The 24,940-nt window shown below is 40.2% G+C and overlaps 1 protein-coding gene across 1 annotated transcript; it reads left to right on the top strand.

The window, feature by feature from the left end:
* Nucleotides 1-1,387: 1,387 nt before the first annotated feature.
* Nucleotides 1,388-24,043, top strand: antxr1a (ANTXR cell adhesion molecule 1a). The gene is made up of 18 exons (XM_034692222.1): nt 1,388-1,894; nt 4,470-4,541; nt 4,641-4,712; nt 5,299-5,380; nt 5,619-5,652; nt 6,292-6,371; nt 7,047-7,115; nt 7,604-7,684; nt 8,513-8,573; nt 9,789-9,887; nt 13,980-14,049; nt 14,155-14,233; nt 14,463-14,558; nt 16,635-16,676; nt 17,822-17,917; nt 18,403-18,570; nt 19,347-19,427; nt 22,384-24,043. Exons 1-18 carry the CDS (start codon nt 1,740-1,742, stop codon nt 22,792-22,794), a joined length of 1,848 nt encoding a protein of 615 aa, XP_034548113.1. The 5' UTR covers nt 1,388-1,739; the 3' UTR covers nt 22,795-24,043.
* The last annotated feature ends 897 nt before the right edge of the window (nt 24,044-24,940 follow it).

Below are 24,940 nucleotides of genomic sequence, written 5' to 3' on the forward strand. Positions count from 1 at the left end.
CAAAATATTTTCACTTTATCATGTTTTTCGCTAGAGATGACATTTTTTTACTTCAAGTTTTTGCGCTTCAGATGAAAAAAAACACTTTTTCATGTTTTTTTTTGCTTCAGATGAAGATTTTTCATATTTTCATGTTCTTTCACTTCAAAATATTTTTTTCACTTTTCATGTTTATTCTCTTTTGTTAAAAAAAAATCACTTTTTCATGTTTTTTCCGCTTCAGATGAAATTTTTTGACTTTTTCATATTTTATCGCTACAAATGAAATTTTTTACCCTTTTTTAAATGTTTTTTTTCTCTTTGGAAGAAAAAATGTCACTTTTTCATGATTTTTTAATTAATGACAAAAACTTTTCCACATTTTAATGTTTTTTCTCTTCAGATGAAAGTTTGTTTCACTTTGGTAGCAGATGTCATGTCATGTTTTTTGTGGTGGAGGAAGTAAATTCACCTTTTTTTTTTCATTTTTAATATTTTTTTTTTTCACTTTTACAGGTTTTTGCAGTAGAAGAAGTAATTTCACCTTTTCATGTTTTTTCGCTTCCAAATAATTCTTTTTCACTTTTTAAAGGTTTGCACATCAAACAACCAACTCTGTCCAAATGGCTTAAAGTAACACAATCTGTCTTCAGCCCCTCACCAGACAGCACTTATGCTGTATCCCTACATGCAAAACTGACCCAAATGATGTTATCTGAGCAAAAATACAATCAAACTTACCAAACCAAAAGACACTAAACAGACTATGATGCCTCCTAAAACTAGTACTTCACACATTCAATTACCAAATACCAGAATCAAAACAGTTCAAAAGATACACCTGCACTCTCTATCTAAAGACAAACCTTCACAAATCCACTACATGCAAAGATAAAGCTAACAAACAAACGCACAAGCTACAAACCAGCTTCTTACTCTGCATAAGGAACTCACCAAACCAAAATCACGACCTGGACCAGCCCCCATTTTGCTCTCATCCAATGAGAGTTGGGATCGTCTTCAGCCCCACAACAACCTTGGCAGGAAAATCAGAAAGGTGATGGATTTATGGATGTTCTCCCAACATTGTGATCTCCATGTCTGTACCCTTCAGTTATCAATTGAAACTAACAACATACATTTTTAAAGAAGAGATTTGTCAAGACCATGTTGACACAGTTTCAGTGTCACTGAGTTCATGTTTATAATGGTCTACTTTGTAGAGCAAGCAGCCACTTACCACCACTAGGTGGCAGGACAAGACAGCAGACATAATAGTTTCAATTCAATATACTCTCCATCACCTTCTTAGAGAGAGAGAGAGAGAGAGAGAGAGAGAGAGAGAGAGAGAGAGAGAGAGAGAGAGAGAGAGAGTGTGTGTGTGTTTTGCAAAGACTCTTAGACATCCAGGGTCTGATGCTTTCTGTGTTGCATGGCCTTGTCATGAACAGAAAGCTGTAGGAGGTGGTGAAGCTCCTCTCATCTGTGTGCATGCTGTGTCTGAGCCTGTGATAATGAGAGGGTCCCAACAACACTCATGCTCTCTCTCTCCCTTCTCCACCTCTGTTACACTTTCTGCTCTCCTTTGGATTATTGCTCTTCTTTGATGGTGAAGACGTCTGAGGAGAACTGACAGAAGAGCTGCAAAGTGGAATTACTGTGCAACATTTTTCTTCTTTTTTTCTGTCCCCAACTTTTTCCTCCCTGAAGTTGGTTTTAGTCATCATCCCATCTGTATTAGAGCTTCTCCTGTTGGAATAATGCCTTCTTGCTGCAGAGGCTCCTGGTTTCCAGTGGTATGTGGTGCTGCGCTGGTTGTTCTGACTGCTGGAAATGCTGGACCGAACCAGGACAGGAGGCAGGCTGGGTCTTCCTCCTGCTATGGAGGATTTGATCTCTACTTTGTTTTAGACAAGTAAGTGACCTGACACACATTATCTAACACACTTACAGAGGATAGATAAGTGGGATGGTCTCTGTTGATACTTATGGACCACGAATCCTCTCCTGACTTGTCTCTTTCAAAAAGTCAAAAATCATTAATGCATAAAGTCAATATGAAAGCATTAAGGCTGTTTTCATGCTTCTTCCATGATTGTCTGCCAAAATATCAACATGATGTCATCACTATCTCTGGCATCATCACGCCCCCCTGGTGTCATCTCATGCAGAAAAATAGATGGATGGGCTGTTGATGCATTGCTCTGTTAGGTCTACATTTCAACTTTGCATACATCCCTAGATGGTCATAGTAAGCTGTGTGTTGAAGTTTATTTGTTCTACACTCAGTGCTCATCCTCATTAACATAAAAGATACAATGTGGTCAGACTGCTTCTGTGTGCATGACTGACCAGGATGTTTGATATCCCTGCAGAGTCATGTGGATACACTGGTCTGGATTTGGAAAGAGTTTCCGTGTTTATCTAACCTGTTTTTTGTTGATCTCTGTGTTTCCTGTTAGTCATGCAACATGTACATCCCTTTAAACTACAATTTTGACCTTCTACTGAGTTCAATCAGTAACAATTTAATGATGCAGGATATGGTTCTTCTTATTTCCTAGCATTTTTGTCACCCACTTGTAAGTATCTAGAGTAAATAAAACTATACTCTGCAAACTTAGGCAATCTCCTCACTCATGAGAAAACAGTTCTCTAAAGTGTCTGTGTCACACATGAGCAGTGTTCATCTAAGTTTTCCAGACTGGAACTTGTAGGGAGAGCTTTTTTTTTTACACCACAGATAACTCTGCACACATAGCTGCTCTAGAACTGACGCTGAACTTAGCCAGGCTGTTTCTTTTGGACTGTAGCAGATACTTAGCCTATGACATTTGTGCTCGGCAAACCTGGCTCTGAACCGCTTTTTTTTTCACCACAAGCATTTGTGTTTGCCAATTAGGTCAACAAGGAACTCATCCTTTAACTCTGTCCTTTCAGCATTTTTCTAATCCTGAGAATTGGATTGGAGAACCATAATCTGGTGCTCTCCCTCCAGAGTTGCTGATGGATTTTTCAGCTGTCATACAGTAAATTTAAGTGCCAACTTCAGGCACACTGCTGTGTCCCTGAGAGGAAATTAGGCAACCGTATGTAATAGAGTGTAATTGTTAGTGTGAGGCATGTTTTAACAACCAAGATTTATATTACATGTGTGACCGGACCGCATTTGTCATCAAACTTCAGTTCCATGCGTCAGCTGTTCCTTTAACTTTTTTTTACGCGCCACCAAATGTTATCTAAGATTTTTCTGCTGCCTTTTGCAGTAATATCCTCCACCTGCCCCTCAGTCCTCTTACAGTGTCTGCTTGATCTCTCTTCTCCGTGTGTTCACTGCCCTCTTGTCCATTACCTCCAGATGTTCCTGTGTTTGAGTCTGTTGGCTGAGCCGTTTGTGGTGGGACTCTTGTCATGGTAACACTGGAAAAATAGGTATTTAGAGAAATGTCAGCGGAGGCTCAGAGAAATAGAAACAAAGAGTTCTAATAATGATAAAATCGAGCTCCAAACTTGTTCCTTGTTAATCTGATACAACTGTTTATCTAAAGATAATTACATAATCAGATTAGACAACTCTACTGAGTAGCTTCTCTCCCGCCAATGATTAATCCCTTGCCATTTTGGCGGCCTTTAATCCAATAAAAACATCAAGTAACAATGTGAAAAGCACTAGCTCAGTGTTGAGTTGATTAGCATGGACGGAATGGAGAGCAAGACTTAAACAGCCACGCTGACCAAGAAGTATTCGGAGAGCTGAATGCAGGCTTTCAAAGCATGTATATACAGTAATTACAGGTGCGTTATAAAGATGTTAACAGTAGTCTGAGGAGTATAACATCATTGCTACTTCTTACAGTAAACCAGCTGTGCCACCCAAAGACTACACTCAGGCAAAACCACCCTGCAGGCTATTTATTTTCCTATGATAAATGTGTCGCTGACCAACTGGGCACAAGCACAATGCCCAATGGGGGCCAGTAAACCACTGCAAATGAATCCTCAGTGATCATTTTTTGACACAAACTATAACCCATAGAGATGCTAAACAACTACAAAGCGACGTACAATGGCAACAAGATGAAAAACAAAGGCACTACAAAAACAGAACAGTTTTAGAAATTACATAAAAAGAATCACAGAGGTGACACAGAGGTTCACCAAAAGTGCATACATTAGTTCATAGAGATACAGAACTTCAAAGAAAACAAAAAATGACCAAGAGGAGACACAAAGAAACTTGGGAGAGACAAAAGTGACAACAAAGGCACTGATCTTTCAGACTTATTCTGGGTCTCTATTAATTTTCTGTTCTTGTTCTCAATTAAGTCTGGTGTCAGGCTTTAAAATGTCTTTGGACGGGGTCCAGTCTGCCTCATGATATATTAATTTGTCAACAATAAAACTAACAGTTATCAAATAACATGCTTTAGACCGTACAAAGAGGTTGAAAACATTCTGTAATTTATTTGTGTCTTTATTACTCTCCTCAGATCTGGGAGTGTGCAGAATCACTGGACTGAAATCTACCGCTTTGTTGAACATCTGGCTCATAAATTCATAAGGTAAAAAAAAAATGTCACCAAGCCACTGTGGGAAATGTTGTAACACAGAATGATTTGACTGATCTAACAGAGAATAATTGTCTGTTATTCTTGATTTAGTCCACAGTTGCGGATGTCCTTCATTGTGTTCTCCACAGAGGGAAGAATCCTAATGGGCCTGACAGAAGACAGGTGGGTGCAGATCCCCCTAGAAACACTTTCAATCCTTTGCTTTTCTCTCATGCAGCTGAAAGGAATGAGTGTAATACCAGATTTGGACACAGGTCACACACAGTTATGATTTCTCAGATTTTTACAACCATGAAGAAATTCCAGACAGACACTTCTTCACCCTGTGATCTATCTGTACAGTTGTCCGTCTGGACAAATACTCCACTGTGTACTTTTTGACACATTGTGGGTAGCTTGTGTGTCTTCATCTTTCGTTAGCTGAGTTCCTCAAGAGCCACAAAATCTTTTCACTGTTTCTCTGCTTCCTCATACATTTATTCTACAAAGGGCTCATTTCTTGCCTCTCTGTGTTTCAGTTTGTCAAGCCAACACACACCATTACTGTTTCAATTCACTCATCTGTTGCACATTGCTGGTATTTTCTGCAAATGCCGCCCTTATGGGAACTATTACTCCGTTACCACGCCTTGAAGTGTCTGGCTTTGGTCAAAAGTATGTTCACAAATGAGTCTGACAAAACAAATATTTTAAAGAAAATAAGATTATCAGCAATCTGGATTACTTCTTCCTCTGTTTGTCTACTCAGGGAACGCATTCGTAAAGGTCTGGAGGAGTTGCATGGGGTACTTCCTGGAGGGGACACCTTCATGCATGAGGGCATCTTGAGGGTGAGCATCGGCTTTATAACTGCTCTGTTTCAAGAGCAATCACAACACCTGCACAGCCCTGTGAGAAAAAAATAGTAATAAGTTGTCACGAGAAAAAAAAAATTTGACCACACGTTTTTTTTCTCAGATGTCTAAATTAATTTTGTGTGAAAGAACAAAGGAGTTACTTAGTGCACTGCATGCTACCAGATTGGTCATCTACTGTTTCAAACAAACGCTTTATTTTTTTTTCTCACAGGCCAGTGAGCAGATCTACTATGGAAACACTGAAGGTTTGTTGTCCTTTTCTTTGCTATGGCCAATGAAAGAAATAATAAGGATCAGGTTTAGATTTCAATCAATCAATCAATCAGTCAATCAATCAATCAATCAATCAATCAATCAATCAATCAATCAATCAATCAATCAATCAATCAATCAATCAATCAATCAATCAATCAATCAATCAATCATTCAAGCTTTATTAATACAGCACCTTTCATACAAATCAAATGCAATTCAAAGTGCTTTGCAGTGATTGAAAACAAGAAAGAAGCAGAAAAAAAAATAATGGTAAGACATTAAAAAAAGGATTTTAAAATGCACAACAAAAACAATAAAATATCTGTAATTAAGTTAAATTAAGTTAAAGTATCAAATTAACATTAAGAATATAATTGGTTTAAACAAATAAATAAAAAGGATAAGAGTTGAAGATGAAATAAAGGCAAAATATCAATAAAATTGAGTCGATAATTAAAAGCAGATAGCTAAAACTAATAAAAAATATGAAACAACATTTAAATCAATATTAAACATTAAAGTAATAAAATTGTTAAGCCCTACATAAAAGCATAAAAATTATAAAGAAGGATTAGGTTCAGAAATGAGTGAAATTGCAACTGGGATGACCAAGTCCTTCTTGCCTGCAGGTTACCGCACTGCCAGTGTGATCATAGCGCTCACAGATGGAGAGCTGCATGAGGATCTCTTCTACTACGCTGAGAGAGAGGTGAGAGATTACAAAAAAAGAGGTGAAATGGGTCACACACACAATATCCAGGTGAAACATACAAGTCAGGATGTGACGGACCACATCAAACACTAACCAGCCTATGCATCTCCACTTTGATCCTCCTCCTGTAGTCTGAAGAAATTGGGTCAGAGGGTCTGCCAAATTTAAACATCCAAGCCCAATCTTCCTCCTCACATCTGCACTGAGATCTAAAATGTATGTGACCATTCAGACTCTGCTGGTGAAAGCGTGCAAAAGTCTGAGGCTTCAATGAGCTTGGAGTGCTCTTAGACACATGTCGGCAGCATGCACGTCAGGGCTGACCCTCCCAGTAGCTAGAAATGTTCCTCTTGACAGCTGTGGGAGGTCTTAGGTTGTCATTCAACACAAAAATCCACTGTCATTGCTACTAAGAAACAAAGTATCTGACTTGTGCGCACTGTTTGGCATTCGGTCATCTGTGTGACATTACTGTTGTTTTATGACGTCTGAATTGATATCCAATGGAAACATGGTGTTGCCTAACTTCTTGTAAAATCTTGTAATAGAGGCTAGGCAAACACAGTTCTTCTGTGTCTTTGTTTTGGATGATGTTATGAAATGCAGAGTAACTGAACCCAGGTGCAGAGCATTTTCCTGTTTCAACTGTGAATCTGTGCATATACCTGACAGGCCAATCGCTCCAGAAGTCTCGGTGCCTCCGTGTACTGTGTGGGGGTGAAGGACTTCAATGAGACACAGGTGTGTTTCTTTTTCATGCCTTTTCAAGTCTGTACATTAACCCACAAGACAAGGGTGTTCAGGGACTCCAAGAAAGGTCTATGGTTAGTAACTTTAATGGGACAGAGAGAGTTATAGTAAGTGACAGGCAGACAGAGGAGAGAGAGGGGAAAGACAGGGTCTCAGTGTGTCAGTTCCCTCTGCAGTCTAAACCTATAGCATCATAACTAAGAGCTAGTCCAAACCTGAGCAAGCCCTAGCTATAAGCTATATCAAAAAGGAACGTTTTAAGCCTACTCTTAAAGGGTGTCGGCCTCCCGGACCCTGACTGGTAGGTGATTCCAAGATAACTGAGGGCTCTACCTCCCATACTACTTTTAGAGACTTAGGTATGTCGAGCAGGCATGCATATGAGCCAGCCTCAGTCATGTTGGAAGCTATGTTTATTCTGTATCTTGGATGAGTGCAGTTGTGTTTTGTATTTTTTTAACAACTTCTTTCTACTCTAGCTTGCAAAGATTGCTGACAGTAAGGATCATGTCTTCCCCGTCAATGATGGATTTGAAGCTTTGCAAGGGGTCATTGATTCAGTAAGTTGAAGTTTCAGTTCTGCCCATAATCATGTTCAAACAGCACCCATGTACTTGTTAAGCAGAGAAACATGAAGAACTGAACATGCTACTTTTAGGAACTTGTACTAAACTTCACATAAGAGCTTCAGTCACCGGGATGTAGGGCAAAACAGATTTGAAACACCACAAGTTATGTAGTCCATGGATCCTGGCCAGTGCTGAGTAATTCAAGGAAAACTTGCTGTGACTCTGACTTTCCTGTGCCTGTTCATCCGACTCACAGGCTGTCCAAACACAATAAAAGTGTGTGGTGCCGCTCTGAATACTCATCTCAATGTTGTTGACATACATTTTTGTACTTTAGAAGTGAAAAACAGTTTGTCATGAAGGGGCTGTTGTCATAAAGATACAACTTTTATTGAGCCGAGTTAAAGGTCTGGCAGCTGCTTGTCATCTGGTGCAGATTAGCAGCAAACTAAAACACTGTCACTTCAAATTCATTTGAGTGGGGCAGTGGGTCACGGATCAGTTTTGTATGTCTTCAGGATAACTGATGGTATGTTCCTGGAGAGCAGCAGGTACTGATACATGTGCAGAACAGACATGAGAATCAATGGAAACTCCACACCAGCAGACAGCCGTGACAAATCTCAACCAGTCAAACAGTTTAGAGGATGACCGCAATCTGTAAGAGATAAACAAGGAAGAAAAAAGAAGCACCAAAATAAAACCCTTAAATCATAGAGATACAATATTTTCAAACATCTGAGGTCTTTTCACTGACTGCTAAATAGATTAACATTGATGAGCTCTGTGTTTCTGTGTTTTTCCTTCTTGTCTCCTCAGATCCTGAAAAAGTCTTGTATTGAGATCCTGGCTGCAGAGCCTTCCAGTATCTGTGCAGGAGGTAAGACCAAGAACCCAACCAAATATTTTAAGCCATTAAATCTATGTGGTTTATTTTATTTGCAGCAGTGGTTGCATCATAGTTTTCAGATGGCCATATAACCAAATAGTGTTGATCTTGATAATGTGTCGTGAATATTTCCACTTTGGTGCATACAATCTTTTTACACCTTTATTTGAAGAGGACAGGACAGTCGATAGAGGAGAAAGCAGGGAAAAGAGGCTGCAGGCTGAGGTTGAACCCGGGCCGCCTGCTACATGGGCAGGCAACTTAACTATTAGGTCAAGCTTGCGCCCCAAAAAAGAAATTTTTCTAGAAATAATTTCACTGATGATATTTTATTCAGCTGCATTTTTGAAAGCTGGAATTTGAATTATTCATTACAGGTCATGTTTCTTTGTTTCAACTCATTAAAATCCAATATCTGGAAAAGTAAGGTTTAGGTTTATTAAATCAATGAGAAAACATTTTACTAAAAATGTTGTATGGACATGAATCTGGAGAAATACAGGGAGATTCGGAGATTTCTGCTCATGGGGGCCAATCAAAATCTAAGTGGTCAGAGGTACAACTCTGCATTTCATGCCATGCACATGCTGTTACAAAACCCCAATGACTGAGGCTGGAAGTGACTGATCTATAAATTGTGAAAGGATAGACCTGCATATAAATGACTTTCAATACAACACAGACATAGAGCCTAGGAAAATTCCTTGAGACCCCAAACTTAAAAAAAAAAACCTTACATTTACACACTTTAACATGCAGACCTCTGATGCAGGTCATTGATTCTATATCATTTTCACAAGTAATTCTCCTAAAATTAGGAAAAGTCATAAGTAATCAAGGCACTGTAGCAAAGTGAAATAATGAATTATTTCAAAAAAGGCCCAGATGAGGGTTTATAATGACTCAATGCTGACAGTGATCTCAGAACGTCCTGGTTTTTAACATATAATGTTGAGTTATACCATTTCAGTAATTGTAACAAACTTTTATTGTTGCATGGTTGCACAGGTATTGTTACTTCTCTCTGAGCACAAAATCTCTCCCTTAATTAAAGAATTTCAAGTCTGTCAAACTGTGACAAAGCAATAGAGATTTTTTCTAACACTAGAAGACTTTTCGTTATAAAACCTAACCCTATATCACACTTATAGTTAATGTTTTTAACTTAATTCTTAGTATGACATGTATACGTTTCTCTTTTCTCAGAGTCCTTCCAAGTCGTAGTACGAGGAAATGGATTTCTACATGCCCGCAATGTGGATAAGGTCCTGTGCAGCTTCCGCATCAATGACACCCTTACAAAGAGTGAGTGAAACCTCAGGAGATGTCTTCTCTCTGCATTGATTTACTACATGCTTTCATCAAGTGCAAGCTGACTCAAAGCTGATTACAACACGAGCAGATTGTGAAATATAGCAGTGTTGTAACATTCTTCTAAGTTACACAACTGAGCTTCCCAAAAGTCAGTAGGTCAGCCTCACAGCTGGGGTCCTCGGGCATCAAACAAGCAGCCATGCTGATGTTACCGGTATCACAGCAACATGTTGGTTAATTTTACAGCCTCGAAATGAGCCAGATACTCAAGATAAAGGAGAATGAGTACCACACACGAGGCAGGAGCTGAAAATAAAAAGCCTTGGGGATAAAAGTAGTTTCCTAACCTTTTTTACTGGTAGCTACTGTAACAGCCTTTAAAACCACTTCCTACCAGGCGTGCCACAGTAGCTGCAGGAGGTGCTGGTCTAATTACAAAGCAAAGTACTCACAAGCACCAAGATACAAACAAGATGTCTGCTCTATTAAGACAGGAGCACTCGTTATTGTTTTCTCTGGGTTAGCTTCTTTCTAAAAGGTCTGTTGTAGTCATAGTTCCATGTAGCATGTTTACCATCTTTTTCTGCTTTTTCACACCAATACTGCAGTCATGATAGCACACATGCTTTACTTATTAAGATTTTAGATAGAGAGAGAGAGAGAGAGAGAGAGAGAGAGAGAGAGAGAGAGAGAGAGAGAGAGAGAGAGAGAGAGAGAGAGAGAGAGAGAGTTTTCTACGGTGTGATTGTGTTTACTTTGGTGCTTCCATGAAGGTTCAGCACACAAAACTTACTCTTTTAGTACAATTCTGAACAATTGTAAAAGTCCTCCAAGAAGCAACCTATTGTTAAAGTTTAGTTAGAATCATAACTCTTTCAGTATTCAAACTTCCTGCAGACAAACTGCAGACATGGAAACAATTAGAGTAAAATTATCCTCTTACGTCAATCCCTTTTTACTCATTAACTCCTCCCCCAGAGTCGCTCACTTCTCTAAAGGTTTACATACAATGAATCCTCTGGAAGTTATTTACTTCACATCAGGGGTGGACTTTAAATAACAATAATAAGGCCAGTGCTGGCTCTCCTAGAGATAAATATGTTATTGACTTTAAGGGAAACCATTTCTCTTCTCTCCCACATATCTGTACTTGCCCTCGATGGTGCCTCCTCCTCAGCCTCACAAGTACAGTAGAATTGTACAAAGGAGAGCAGCAGTATGCAACAGCATATGTCGAGCAGATGAATCAGTGTTTGAGTTGTGTCTCCAGGAAAATCTAACACAGTCAGGCAGCTGCGATTTGGCAGGTACTTCTCTGAACTGTCCATCATTTTGGTGACAGATGTTGCGACTATGCTGCTTTGGACAACACTGAACTGTGTGACTGATCAGAGAAGGCTTTAGAGAAGAAATTCAGCATTTTTTGGACATGCTTTTATCTTTTGTCTTGCTGGGAATAAGGAAAGAAACTGGAAACTTACCATCAGGGCTACATGCAAAATATGACACTACATTCAACAGCCTATAAACTTCTATTAGCACAAAGACTGTAACAGCAGGAAGTTTCAAGCTAGCTCCATCCAAGGGTAACACAATCTTCCTGGCATCACCTCCTGAAATCCTTTCAGTCAGGAACAGTCTCATCAAAGATGTTACCATTTATTGCCAAACAGAAATACAGTTGCACTAATATTGGATGCTCTCTGGCATTGGGTTGTGATTGGTTTGTGAGTGATTAGGAACCATTAGCAGTGTGACAGCTTATTGCACCTAGGGCATTGACTTTCATGTCCCGCATAAACTAATGCAAAGCTCCATCTATCATCTTTTAGTATCCAGTTTCTACCATCTGAATGAAAACAAGATGTAAAAATGTAATGCTTTGGTCCTACTATTTCATCAAACCTGGGGATGACAAGTCTCCAGGAAATTGTTGTTCCTGGCAAGAGTGAGTCAAAAACTAAGCGGCAACCTCCGGTCTAAAAATATGAGTCCAATGCAGAAGTGTTAAAAGCTGCAGTTCATCGAGGATCTGCTTGAGGCTGGCTCCGGAAGTACCGGAAGTCACTTACACATGAATGGGAAAAAGCCGATCTTTACAGCAGAAATAAACATATTTACAGCCTGATAGAGAAGATGAGTGTAATCTGAATAGCTAATTTCTCGATGTCCTCTCACTGTGAGGGGGGTGAATTTTAACGCGGCAATTTTGAAGATATTGAGATTACTAGTCTTCCAATGAGAGGCATAGCTGCCTGTGGGAACACTGTAGCTGTTGGCTGGGAGGCTCAAAGCCCACCTCTTTACGTCACACTAGCTCGTAAATGTTTGGCTTCAAAACAGTTCTTCAGAAACAGATGGGTGACGTCACAGATACTATGTCCATATTTTATACAGTCTATGTCAAAAACCCACTAAATTACCCTTTTTTTAATTCTTTTTAATATATGATTATTTGGAGAACTTGTATCTCTTTTTGAGGGGATATAGGTGGATAGAATGGGAAACAGGGAAGAGAAAGTGGAAAATTTGGCACTCAGCCCATTGCCAGATTTGACATGTGGCAAAGAGCTGAGGGTGGGAGACTCAACCCTTTGCTGCACGCTTTGAGGACTACAGCCTCTGTGCATGGGGCATGCATTATAACTGCTAACTAAATCAATGCCCCTAGTTTGCAAGTTTCTTCAATACTTTTCTTGTATGAATTCATAAATTGTTTATATATGGAGAGCACCGCCTGCAAGTTAGTTCAGGCAAGCAACTTGAGCTGCACTGATTCATACTGACACGTCATCCTCTCTATCAGCTGATCAGATGTCCTCTTTTTCAACCTCAATGTAATATACTATTAAACTTTGGAGGTCCTGTTCGATGTTTTTAATGCCCTTGGACAGTCTTAGGCCTGTGTTAAGCTAACTAGCTCCAGGCTATCTTTTCATATTTTCCAAATAGTGGATACCGATCCTCTCAACAAACTCTTGGTGAGAAGGAAACTAGCTGTTCCATCCAAGTGCAATCCCTCCCTCCACTGATAGATTCAAGTGTTACTCAGAGATGCTGCTCTGTGACCATAACCTTTGACCATGTTGAGACTGTCTCTTGAATAGTATATCTACAGTTATCTGAAGCTGTAAATTCAAGTAATTTACTGGTTGAAGTTGAACTCTTGACACTTGTCTGCCCCTCACAGTAAACCATGACCTCTCTGTACGCTCCAGAGAGTACACAGTCCAATAAAACATCATGACATGGACTCAGGATATCAACCAACAGCTCAGTACTCAGGGGATCTGATCTGTGACAATCTGCACACTCAGCACTCCTCTGGACTTTGCTGCAATTTGTCATTCAGCAAGCTCTAAGTCCTTTTTGCCATGCTCTACTAGTGTAAGGCCATCATGTGCAAGGTGGATCCACAGATTAACTCTGAGCAGGACCAGATCTGGGCCAGTTTATGTTGGCTCTGAGTGTTTATTGGCAGAGTTGTTCCAACTCTTTCTCCTCCCTCCTCTCTGGTTTGCATGGTGTTTCTAGAGAAGCTCAGCCGCAACCCATACGGCTGCTTGTGTTGATTCCCTCAGTTCTGGGGTATGCTCTCCCCATGCCAAGATAAACACAGGCTTGGGCGACGATGCTAGTTGGAACCACTCTCCTTAAAAGCCAGCTGGATAGGAGGGGGGATCTAGATTAGCCTGAAAAACAAAAGCTGTGTTGAAACAGTTGTATCAGTGTTGCTGAGAGGAGACATACATGTCATGAGACAGCAGACAACAAAGCAGTTGTTCGGAAGATATATTCACATCAGACAGTTTGCTAATCCGATCACAGTGAAAGATGTGACACTTTTTAACTTCTGTAGAAATGTGCATGGTCCCCCCCCCTTGTTGAGTTAAAATGTAGTAATGCAGCGTTATCCAGTCATCATTCTGTACTGGTTGAATAATGATGTAAACTGAGAGATAATCAAAGTCATGATTTAGTGTAGAAACCTCCTTATTGAATACTATCGAATCGCTTCTCTGAGGCAACACTGGAATGTTTTTTTTGGCTGTTGTTCATGACCTCTTTCCCTCATTTCTACAGTGGTGAAGCCTTTGGTTGTGGAAGATACATATCTCCTCTGCCCTGCACCAGTGCTCCAAGATGAGGGGATGTAAGTTCTGTAATTCATTAAAATGAATGTGCCACTTCTTTTTACAATGTTTTTGTAAGATTTTGCATAAATGACAGCAGAGATATTGTCCCCTTCTTTTACCAGGGCAGCAAACCTTTATGTCAGTATGAACGAAGGAATCAGTTTCATCTCCAGTTCGGTCACAATTACCACTGTGGGCTGTGTGAGTACAATGTTATGAAGTGGCATGGATAGTTTGCTTGCTTATGGTGTATTGAAGCAGTAAAAGAAAAAAACAGCTAGTGCTAACAACAGATAACAAACTCATAAGTCACTAACCACTGACTCCATGGAAGCTCTAACCGAAAGAGCCACTCTGAAGAGGCGGTTTATCTTCTTTAGTGCTCTACATATTCAGCGAGTCTGTGTTGACGTGACTGTCTCTGTTCCAGTCTGATGGGACCATCCTGGCCATTGCTCTGCTCATCCTCATGCTGCTCCTGGTCTTGGCTCTCCTCTGGTGGTTCTGGCCTCTCTGCTGCACTGTGGTGAGTTTTTCTAGAACACTAAGGTGCATTGTACACTTATGCTGTTTTTGCAATGGCGTCGCCTATTTTCTATTCAAACCAAATATGATTCCATTCCAATATTTTTCCAGTGTCCTCAGCGCAGCGGTCTTAGTTGAACAGTTCAACTTTGGGAACACCGCTGTGCTCATCAATGTCACTTGTTGATCATCGACCAATCAAAATTAAGAAGGGGCAGGACTTTTGATAATAGCTTTGCCAACAGCAATGACAGACATCCTTACAAAGGAGAAAAGTTATCACACTCTTATTTTCAAGGTATACTTTCAAGTAAAGAGCTGCTGATAATGCTATGACACACATTTCTATCAATAGTTTTTACAGTTTTTGTTGAAATGCCATTGAATGAAAGCAAACATGAAGCATACAGACTATTTAAAACAGACCTAAGGGAAATGGAAGTGCTGCAGGACAACTTTCATAACCTAGCAACAGTAAACGCTGGTGAGAAGCGCACTGAAATTGAGGTCGTGGGCGCTCCCATCACAAAAAAACGCATTAGTGAACACGGCCCTTAATGCAATCGAAACATGCATACATGTGTCTGGTTGACTCTTTTTGAACTTTAGGCTGCTTCAAACACTAAATGAATGCAGTTGTATTGCTTCGGAGAAGAAGACTACAGAGATGTGTTAAGTCTGTTTTGTCTGAGTAACGCCCTCTTACGGCATCTTATTGGCCTAAACAACATTCTCCTGCAGATGAGGTTAAGGTCTGTGAGTCAATAAGGGTGTTTGGCCTTTTGCAGCCCTGCAGCTGATTTTGGTCTACAACCAGAAAAGTTCAAGGTCACCAGGTTAACATGTGTCAAAGTAATTATGCTACTGTTGAAATAATTTGCGTTTCCAAGAGGTCAAAGCAGGTGACCTCTGAGTAAAAACGGCTGACACCTCCACTGAATATTAACTGGATGGCCTTCACTGGTAAGACTTAGTAATCTCTTCCACCAGTAATTGGGGCCGAGTATTTGGAATTTCCAGCTAGTGGTGAGGAAATAGAAACTGAAATGAGATGTTTGGATTTAGGGTTTTAGAAGAAAGATAGCCCACCAGAAAAGAAAGTTTCATGGCAGCAATCTGCCATGGATTCATGTCTGTGCCATTATTTAGACAGTGGTCAAACCACCAGCGTCATTATATGTCAACTAACTCTCTTGATAGCAGCCACTCCTTCACAAAATCTGTCTGTCTCCTCTCGAATGAAGATCCAAATCCAATGTTTCCAGTGCTGGAAAGAAGAATTGCCAGGAAGAGAGAGAGAGACAGAGAGAGAGAGAGACAGAGAGAGATGTCAGCTTTACAACATGACTGTTCCTCCCTTTACTTTTGCTGTTCTTGTCCATTAAATTGTAAATTGGAGTTTGTGCAGCAAGTCTGTTTCGGAAAGTGATGCTCTGTTACCATGGGGATTCTTTTAGAAGTCCAGCATTTAGTGAAGCACGAAGGAAAATTGACAAAACTGAGTCAGTATCCCTGCATTTGCCAACAAATGTAACGCAACAAAACTGGCGACTGACAGCTAAAGTTCTGACATACTGTATGTCCAGGTCCAAAGAGGAGTTAGTTTATGGACTGAAATAAGCTGTGATGACTTATAGCAGCTTTACAACATACTCTGACACTTGAGCTAAAGGGATAAAGGGTATTAATCAAGATAATGTGACAAACAAAAAGGATCAATAGAATTAGATGTAATGGATCGCATTGCTCCATACAGAAAGTCAGGGCGAATAATACACCATTTATGAGCCTGGTACTCCTCCCTTTTCCTAATCAACAACGTCAGGCCAAAAAATCTGGACAGCAGATTTCTAGGTCAGTGCATTGATCGCTCTTGTAAAGGGGTAGAGGCTTGGAGGAAAAAAACAGTTCCTCTGCCATGTGTTGCTTTGTTTTTATCTTGTTGCACACATAGAAAACATTTCTCTGACATGCAGAGTTTATAAAAATCTATTTCGAGATGCTTGTGTGTGACTTTTGTTGTCCTCTCACTTCCTTCTCTTCTCATGCGATCCTTTGTTTTTTTCTCCTCCCTCAGATCATTCATGAGCCGCCACCGCCACCTGTGGAGGAGAGTTCGGTAGGAGCCGCATTTAATTTGTTTCTTACGGTTCCAAATAAAGCCCATTATTTAGCAATCAGACAGCTGCCAGTGTTTAAGTTGTATAATTATTCCCTTTATTCTGACATCTTAAACCTTGAATGGTCATGCAGTCGTTGACTCGCTACATGGCATTCATTTATGATTTCACTCAGTAATTCATGAAATGTGATGTGAGTTAACGCCCTCGTGCAATAACAATAAAATGCTGACTTTGACGGTTTTCTTTTGTCTTAATTTTTCTTTTTAAATCCCTTTCGGATCCTTTTGGAATGAAACAATAACCTAACTGACCAATGACATTATCCCACATGACTTTGATCAACATCTTTTTTTTTTTCGCTGACTGCCCAAAATCCCAGAGCAAAAACAGAAAGCCTACTTCGGACTGTAAACACATCATGTTGCATTTATTTGCACCAAGTAAATAGAAAATTTGGTTTAACTGGTGAATTCCTTCCAACATCTGGCTCTAGTGGCAGCCATATGGCCTATGGCCTCCTCTGTCTGACATCCAGGTACATAATAAGTAAAACAGGGTGTGTTAAAGAGCTGATCACTTGTTTGACCAGGCGGCTTTTAAATTTCAGCTGATTGACCGACATCACAGAGAGAAGAGAATTTGGGTTTAGTGGGGGAGCTGACGGCTAAATTTCCCTGTGACTAACAAGCAGGCTTTAAACCCGGGAGCTCCTACTGTGGGTGTTTATTCAACATGTATGCATTTCAGTCACACAACTCAGGTCAAATTGGTTGAAACTTTTATTGCAGTAGCAGCAAAAAATTGTTTGAATTTGGAAACGAGGCTCTAACCTCATTGCTCCTCCAGTAATGAGATAATATCTGAAACAACACAAGGGCCTGCAAGTTGGAGAAAGTGGAAAGTTTGACTGGTAAATCAATAGACTGCCAGATTGGGAGGGTACTTTAGTGAGGTGATTGTGAGAATGACACACAGCAAGTGGGAAATCAGTGCATCTCCAGTGCATCTCCAGTTGCTGCCTGTTAGCTAGCAGGTGTCAATCCATTCGTCCATAAAGTCAATTTACCCTTTAATTGTGGTTGGCAAATACTCTTTACTAGCTACATCGCACTAAAACCCACTTCTTGTTACTGTTCCAAAGGATGATGAAGACTGTGAAAGCCCCAAGAAGAAATGGCCAACTGTAGATGCCTCGTACTACGGAGGAAGAGGAGTTGGAGGAATTAAAAGGATGGAGGTGAGATTAAGTTAATCTCAAGTTCTCTAAACAATACTTTGGGGTTTGTGGGTTTGTGTACAAAGTAAAGGGCTTTACTTGAGGGTGGGCTGTCATTAGCTAGAGGTGAAATACAGCCTTAAATGGTCACCAGTCAATCACAGGGTTCACACAGAAAAAAACAACAGACTCACTCACACCCAACAAATGTTCGAGTCATTAATCAACCCAATGAGCACGTCTTTGGACTGTAATAAATGCAAAATCCACACAGGAAGGCTCCTGTTGCTGCCATGGATTAGAACTAGGATCCTCTTTGCTACGAGGCAACAGTGCTAGCAACAAACTTTTTTGAATTACAACTACAATACACTGAACCTTGTCATCTGTGAATTCCAGGCCTGACAGAGCAATAGGACCTTCCTGACCCTTTTTTTCCTTCTATGTTTACAACATAGGTAGTGTGCATCATTGTTATAAATGTCAGACTCCTCCTTCATCTTTAGGTTCGCTGGGGTGAGAAAGGCTCCACTGAAGAAGGAGCAAAGCTGGAAAAGGCCAAAAATGCCAAAGTGAAGATGCCTGAGCAGGAGTTTGAATACCCCCCCATGCGGGTTCTCAACAATGGCATGCACAAACCCCCGGGGCCCCGCAAGTGGTACTCACCCATCAAGGTACACAGCAACAACAGCAGACAGGAAGAATGTGTCTGGCAAATGAGTCTGGTCTGCAGAAAGTCTATTAGTTGACGATACTCAACACACACAAAAATCTAGATTTCAACTGCTGGACAAAGAAAATACAAAAATGGAGGATTATTTATCAAATATTAGACCAACAAATCTGTGATATGTCTCAGCTTACACTTAATTAATGAAACAGCCGTGGCTGTTAAAAATCTCCTTTGGGTAAACGTTTTTTCCAGTTGTTAGCATGTGTTATGCATGAAGTACAACATCTGTTCAAAATTAAACCCTGCAAGTCACAGCAGTATAAAAATGTTGCATAAAATGTGTTAAGGTAATGTTGTTTAGGTGACTACTGGCACACAGTCCTGTCCTCCAGAGCCAGCATGGGGTTAAAGAAGTCACTCTAAACCCTTCCCAGTCAGCGGGGGGATCGCTAATAGAAACCAGACTTGTGTAGAATTGACCTCCAGGGAGCAGGTTTGCACAGCCAGCAGTTTTGGGAAGAAAAACAGCTGCATTTCCTGCCCTTATCCTACAAATATTTGCCGTTTAAAAACTATGAAGATTCAGCTCACAATACACTGAAACCATTGCTTCTTTCTCACAATGAAATAACTAAAGGAATTTGATAAAGCACATCATTTAAGTGCTGTGTCCTTAGGAGAGATACCAGAAACCGGATTTGTGAGTTATTTTGCTTTGGATGAAGATAATTCGAGATTAGATGGCTTGAAAATGTGGTTCCCTTCTTGTTTCCACAGAGCAAACTGGATGCATTGTGGGTGCTTTTGAGAAAAGGCTATGACCGTGTGTCTGTAATGAGACCTCATCCTGGAGACAAGGTAAGAATAACTGAAAAGAAGCACAGAGAATAATATGACTACAGGCAGCCTGATGTAAGGCATTGGCTATGCATTTTGCATTCTGGCTACTCTTCATTTATAGCTCGAAAATGTTGGGAAAATAGACCAGCTGTGAGCGATGAAGAGTGCTCAGAGTGACTCATGGGAAAAATTGTGGTGAGTTGGGGTTCAGTCTGCTGAGTCTGGCTACAGTACGCTGCAATGTAAATGCGTCTGGAGAAGCCATTATGGAAAAGGCAAATGTGATTCCTCAAAGGGCAGCTGCTGTGGGGGGATAACAGTGTGATGACCTCTGCTGTTGGCAGCTAACGTGAAGTCTGAGACTGTGGGATCAACAAGTGCTGAAAGAAGGAGCTTGAGGGGATTCCGTTTGTAATAATCAAGTGTTAAAAGGCTAATGCTTAACTTTCATTTAGTAACAAATGTTGATTTATGCTGGCAGATGGAGATAAAGAAAGATAAAGATCAGAAACATCTACTCCTCTGCCTTCTTTAAATCATTTTGAGTCAAAATGACATAACACTGCATTCTTTTTATTACTTATAATTCTTATTATTGTACAAAAATATACTCCCAGACAGTGATGTTTGCTCCTAAAGACAGTCTTTCATATACATCTGAAGACAGCCTGGTTATCTTCTTCAGGCTGTATAGGATGGCAAACAGCTGTTTTAACACTTCCAGGAATGTATAGCTGCTCGTGTGGCTATGATTTAAGGATGCTATTATGGGCTGCCGTTTCTGCACACACAGGAACAAAGGTAGTGAGGGAATAACTAGGGCACAGTTTCCCTAGGGGTAAAATGTGATTTATTTGAAACTTTTTGAAAAGAGACCAACATCATGATGTTAAGCTGATAGTGTAGAAACATCTATTTATGCAGTAAGATATTCCTATGTAATGATAAAGGTTTCATTAAGTAAAAGCATCACATAGCTGCAAGTGATACAGATGAGCTCACAGAATGCTGCAATCAGTGCTTGGGTTTTTAGACAATTCATTATATAGTTATATCAGACCAGCTTACAAAAAATTGAGTCTTATTAAAGCCAAAGTGCTAAAACACTTTACACACCATGCATATAGAATCTTATTAAGTGGCTGCCCAGCCAATAAACACAATAACATGATCTTACTGGAGAGAAATCGGTACGATGTTAGCCTGGAGAAGTTTAGCATTCTCACGCAAAAATAAGCTTCCCTCATATATGATTGAACTATTAATCATTATGATAGCCAGTGTAGTCATTATGTTAATGAGTGTTAGTTAGAGCAGCTGTTAAAGCTCCTGTGAGGAACTTTCAATTTGGGTGAATTTTGGTGCCCTCTTGTGGTCAAAGCAGTATCTTCATCTCCTCGCCATTTCAAAAATAAACGTAGTTTTAGTCTTCATGCTCATGGTCTTATTTGCTTCCGAAGATCATAAAGAGGCATCAGTATTGCTTTGTTTCATAACCAGTTAAAAACTCCTCACAGGTTTGGTTTTATATTATTTGTTCTACACTTGCTCCATCATGCAAAAAAGTGGTTCTGATATGGTGTTGAATGACAGATTATTAAAATACCAAAGTATGGTGACACTTTTTCCCGCTTGATGAATGTATTGCATATTTATTTGTCTGTGAATCAACCAGTGTATCTTGCATGCATCTATGTAACATAGATGCATTTTCATATTAGTTACTACAGCTCATAAACTGCTCTGCAATTACAACTGTATATGTTCATCCTCCAGACTAAAAAGCTCTTCGTTAGTGTGCTGGGGAAAAAAGGGGGTCTAGTATCCTTCATGATGTGCAGTAAACAAGCTTGTTCTGCTTGCAATTAAGAGCCTCTTGTCAAAGCCTTGCTTTTATAACTTCCCCTAAATGAATGCAGCAGTGGAAGGGGGGAGGCATGTTGATCCTACTGCCTGCCAGACAGAAACACAAGTCAGGTTCCTGTTACGTGTCGTAGATGTCTGAGCCTCTGTTTTTGGTCATTTATAAAAGAACCTAACACGGGGAACATAACGACGAAATGAATTCTCATCACTACATGTCTTGAAGCTTTAATGACACAGTAGATTTCCGTATGCACGAAGGGATTTTTAGGTTAACTGACTTTATGATACAACACAAGAATGAACCTTGAAATCCATGTCTTTCCCTGTCCCTCAGGCACCAAGGAAATAAATAAAGTTTGAGCCTTCTGTATTTTATGTATGACGTGTATCATTTTCCTGGTTTTGTCTCAGAGGTCATGTTGCTCCTCTGGTAATTGAGAGGCACAGAGCAGCACTGTCATCCATTATCAGTCCAATGAACCTCCCTGATCCCCTCAGTGCAGCTGCTCCCCGGGTGTAGTTTGTTTCTGGAATATGAGAGTCTCTCCTCTATGACCTCACTTTGGTATGAACCGGGGGAGAGTGACAGCATCTTATTGTGTCCAGCTGAGTAGAGACAAACGCATAATTGCCCACAACTAAAGCTAAGATTGAGAATTAAGACACAGTCTTGTAAGTGCCTTTAAGCTCAGACAAAAGGCGAGGAGCATCAGTGAGAGTAACAAGAAACAATGTTCGATCTAGAACTGATTCAGCTGTCCTACAGAATATTTCAGGAAATGTTTTAAATATTTTCTTAATATTTCATGTTGATCCAGAGATCAAAATTCTAACTTTAATCCCAGAATTTAAAAAAAAATTACATCTTAAAAAAAAAAATGGAGTGGCCCAAATCCTCTTCTGTATACTTATTATTGTGAACTGTGATGACATCAAAAGTCCAAAATGCATACACTCAGCAAGGTAAACCACATTGAAATAGGGAAAGTGATTTATAAAATAAGGTTGTACAGCTGGAAATGTGATGAGTGAAAAGGAATATGATATTTTTTATTGTTTACCATCACTCTGACTTTCTCTAAAATCTGCCCTTATTTTGAATTTTCAGGGCCGATGCATGAACTTCACCCGCACAAAATCTCCCCCTCCTCACTATCCGCACTACAACCACTCATCTCCCATCTACACGCCTCCACCTGCCCCTCAGGGCAGCCTCCCACCAACCCCCAGCAGCCCCTCATCATCACCATTATACAACTTCTCCACCCTGCCACTACTTCCTCCAACACCTCCACCCAGCTCCACCACTCCCTCCCCTCCCGCCACGCCTCCCCCTTACACACCGCCTCCAAACCGGGCTCTTCCTCCAACCAACCTGAACATACCTGCCCCGCCATCATTTCCCCCGACTCCTCCACCTTCTTGCTCCCCGACTGGTTCTCTGCCACCTCCGCCACAGGGACCTCCTCCCAATCGAGCCCCTCCACCCGCTCGTCCACCGCCTCGCCCTGGCCTGTAGGGCCCCAGCAGACGGAGAGAGTTTAACATGATTTAAAAAACTCTGAGGCAGTCAGCACATGACCATCCTTGATTGTACCTGCTTGGAGCACAGGTGTGATGTTGTGCTCTGTGGCCTTCCTGCCTTGTGAAGAGGCGCAGTGAGGACTTGTTTTCTGCTATTTGTCTACAGTGACTTTTGTACACATTTAGCCCAACAGTGCAATTGATCTAATGCTTGAATCACACAGACATTCCCTTCAAATGAGGTCAAAAACATTTGCATTCATTCATGGTCTTCAGAGCTACTTAAGGCCATATCATTCCCTCAATGAGAAAAAAAAGTTGAATGAATCTTGAACCAGCGGAGAAACAAGAGACTGAACTCTGTACAAACCCTCAACAAGGAGCCCAGTCGTGGTCAAATTGGTCGCAGCAGTGAGATATGTTCCTGAATTTGTGTGTTGCACTCTTGTCTTTCCTGATGAAAATTACAAGACTTTTATTGCAAATGTTTCACACACAGCCGATTAAGAAGAATCGAAAAATTCTTGTTTTTGTACATTTTGTACTCTTGAATGTTAGGAAACTGCATGCAAAGGTGTTTGAGTCAGCATTTTTCTTTTTTAAACTTCCACCTTGTTTTGTAACACAAATATGTTTTATACTTCTTATTGTTGAGAAACAATTTTTTAGAGTTTGTTAAGGTTAGAAGAATAGTCATTGCTGATAAAGACACGTGCACTAAGCATATTGAAACAGCAATGCACAATCTGCTACATCATAGCTGGCCTATTTTTGTGCACTTCAGAGTTACAATGAAGTTTGATTTAGACACTAAAGCAGCCTTATTTTAAAAAAAATGACGAGACCAAAACGACTGCAGTCAAGTCAGATGTTGAATATGCTCAGTCTAACAATATGTGGGTGAAGAAAAAGTCAGCCAGGGAAAAGTTTTGCACATAGTCGTGTTCATCAAACTACAGCCTAAACATATATGTAAATACTAATTTTGATTAACAATCTGTGTGAGTGTTTGAAAGAGAGATACTGTGCAAAAAGTGTGTGTTCTTGACAGCCAGTTGAGTCAATGTGCCTGATATATCAGCTTTAACAAAGGCATTTGGTTAATTTGCACAAGATTCATATGAAGTGGATTAGTATCAGCTGTGCAGTGCAGTTTACAAACTAGGTTAGTTTGCACCAAAAAAAACCTTGGATTGTAAACACCTTTTTTTCCATTCTTAATGAAAGTAAACACTTCAAATGTATTAAAATGGACTCTGTCATTCTGTATATTCTTTTAACTACAATCACTAAAACCTTTACGATTCCCACTAGCAGCTTGAAAACAGCTACTTTCCTCTTGATGCTTTCATCAAACCGCTGTAAACACTTGAATGGGTTCATATTTCTTTATGTAGCTCTTAATTCACAAACTCCAGATTATAAAAGATGTCCCCCGCCTTTCATTTACTTTGCACTTCTGTAACAAACTTCGGCAAGACACTTTTTTTTAGACCACTGATTTGACATCAGGATGACCGAGCAGAGTTACTGTTTGCCAAAAGCACAGAAGACCTCACTCACCCACTCTGATGGAAAAAGAGTATGCAGAGGATGGCTAACGAACACCAGATGTTCATATGTTGCATTATGTCACATGTGCAAAAGGAGTGAGCTATCTTGGAAAATATTAGACACATTTAATCCGCAGGAAATGTGGACAGGCTGCAGAAAAGGTGCACTGGTGCTAATCATATGTGACATAATTTAGAGAAAGCGGACAGAACAGAGTTGAATAAGGAGCTAAACCTTCTGCGTGTCTCCAAGAAAGTGACTTTGATTGGTACCTGACATTTTATTTGGTCATTTAAAGTTGGTCCACATGCAAACACATTTTCTTTTGGGCAGCTTTCAGTACATTTCTCATGTCAAACAAACTCAGTGCAAGATGTCTCCTGGCTGCTGCCAGCTTTTGTTTCCACTGAGTCTGAACCATTACAGCACAGCTGTCTAACATAAGCATATATAAACATTGCATCACAGGTTATATCTATGACACAGACTCTCCTATATGATTAACATTTCAACATTTGGCTCTGCTAATAAGCCGGGTGTTGTTGACTTTCTAGTAATTTTTGGGGAGGATTTTACTGACAACAAAC

Source organism: Notolabrus celidotus, chromosome 9 (assembly GCF_009762535.1).
Source record: "Notolabrus celidotus isolate fNotCel1 chromosome 9, fNotCel1.pri, whole genome shotgun sequence".
Taxonomy (NCBI): domain Eukaryota; kingdom Metazoa; phylum Chordata; class Actinopteri; order Labriformes; family Labridae; genus Notolabrus; species Notolabrus celidotus.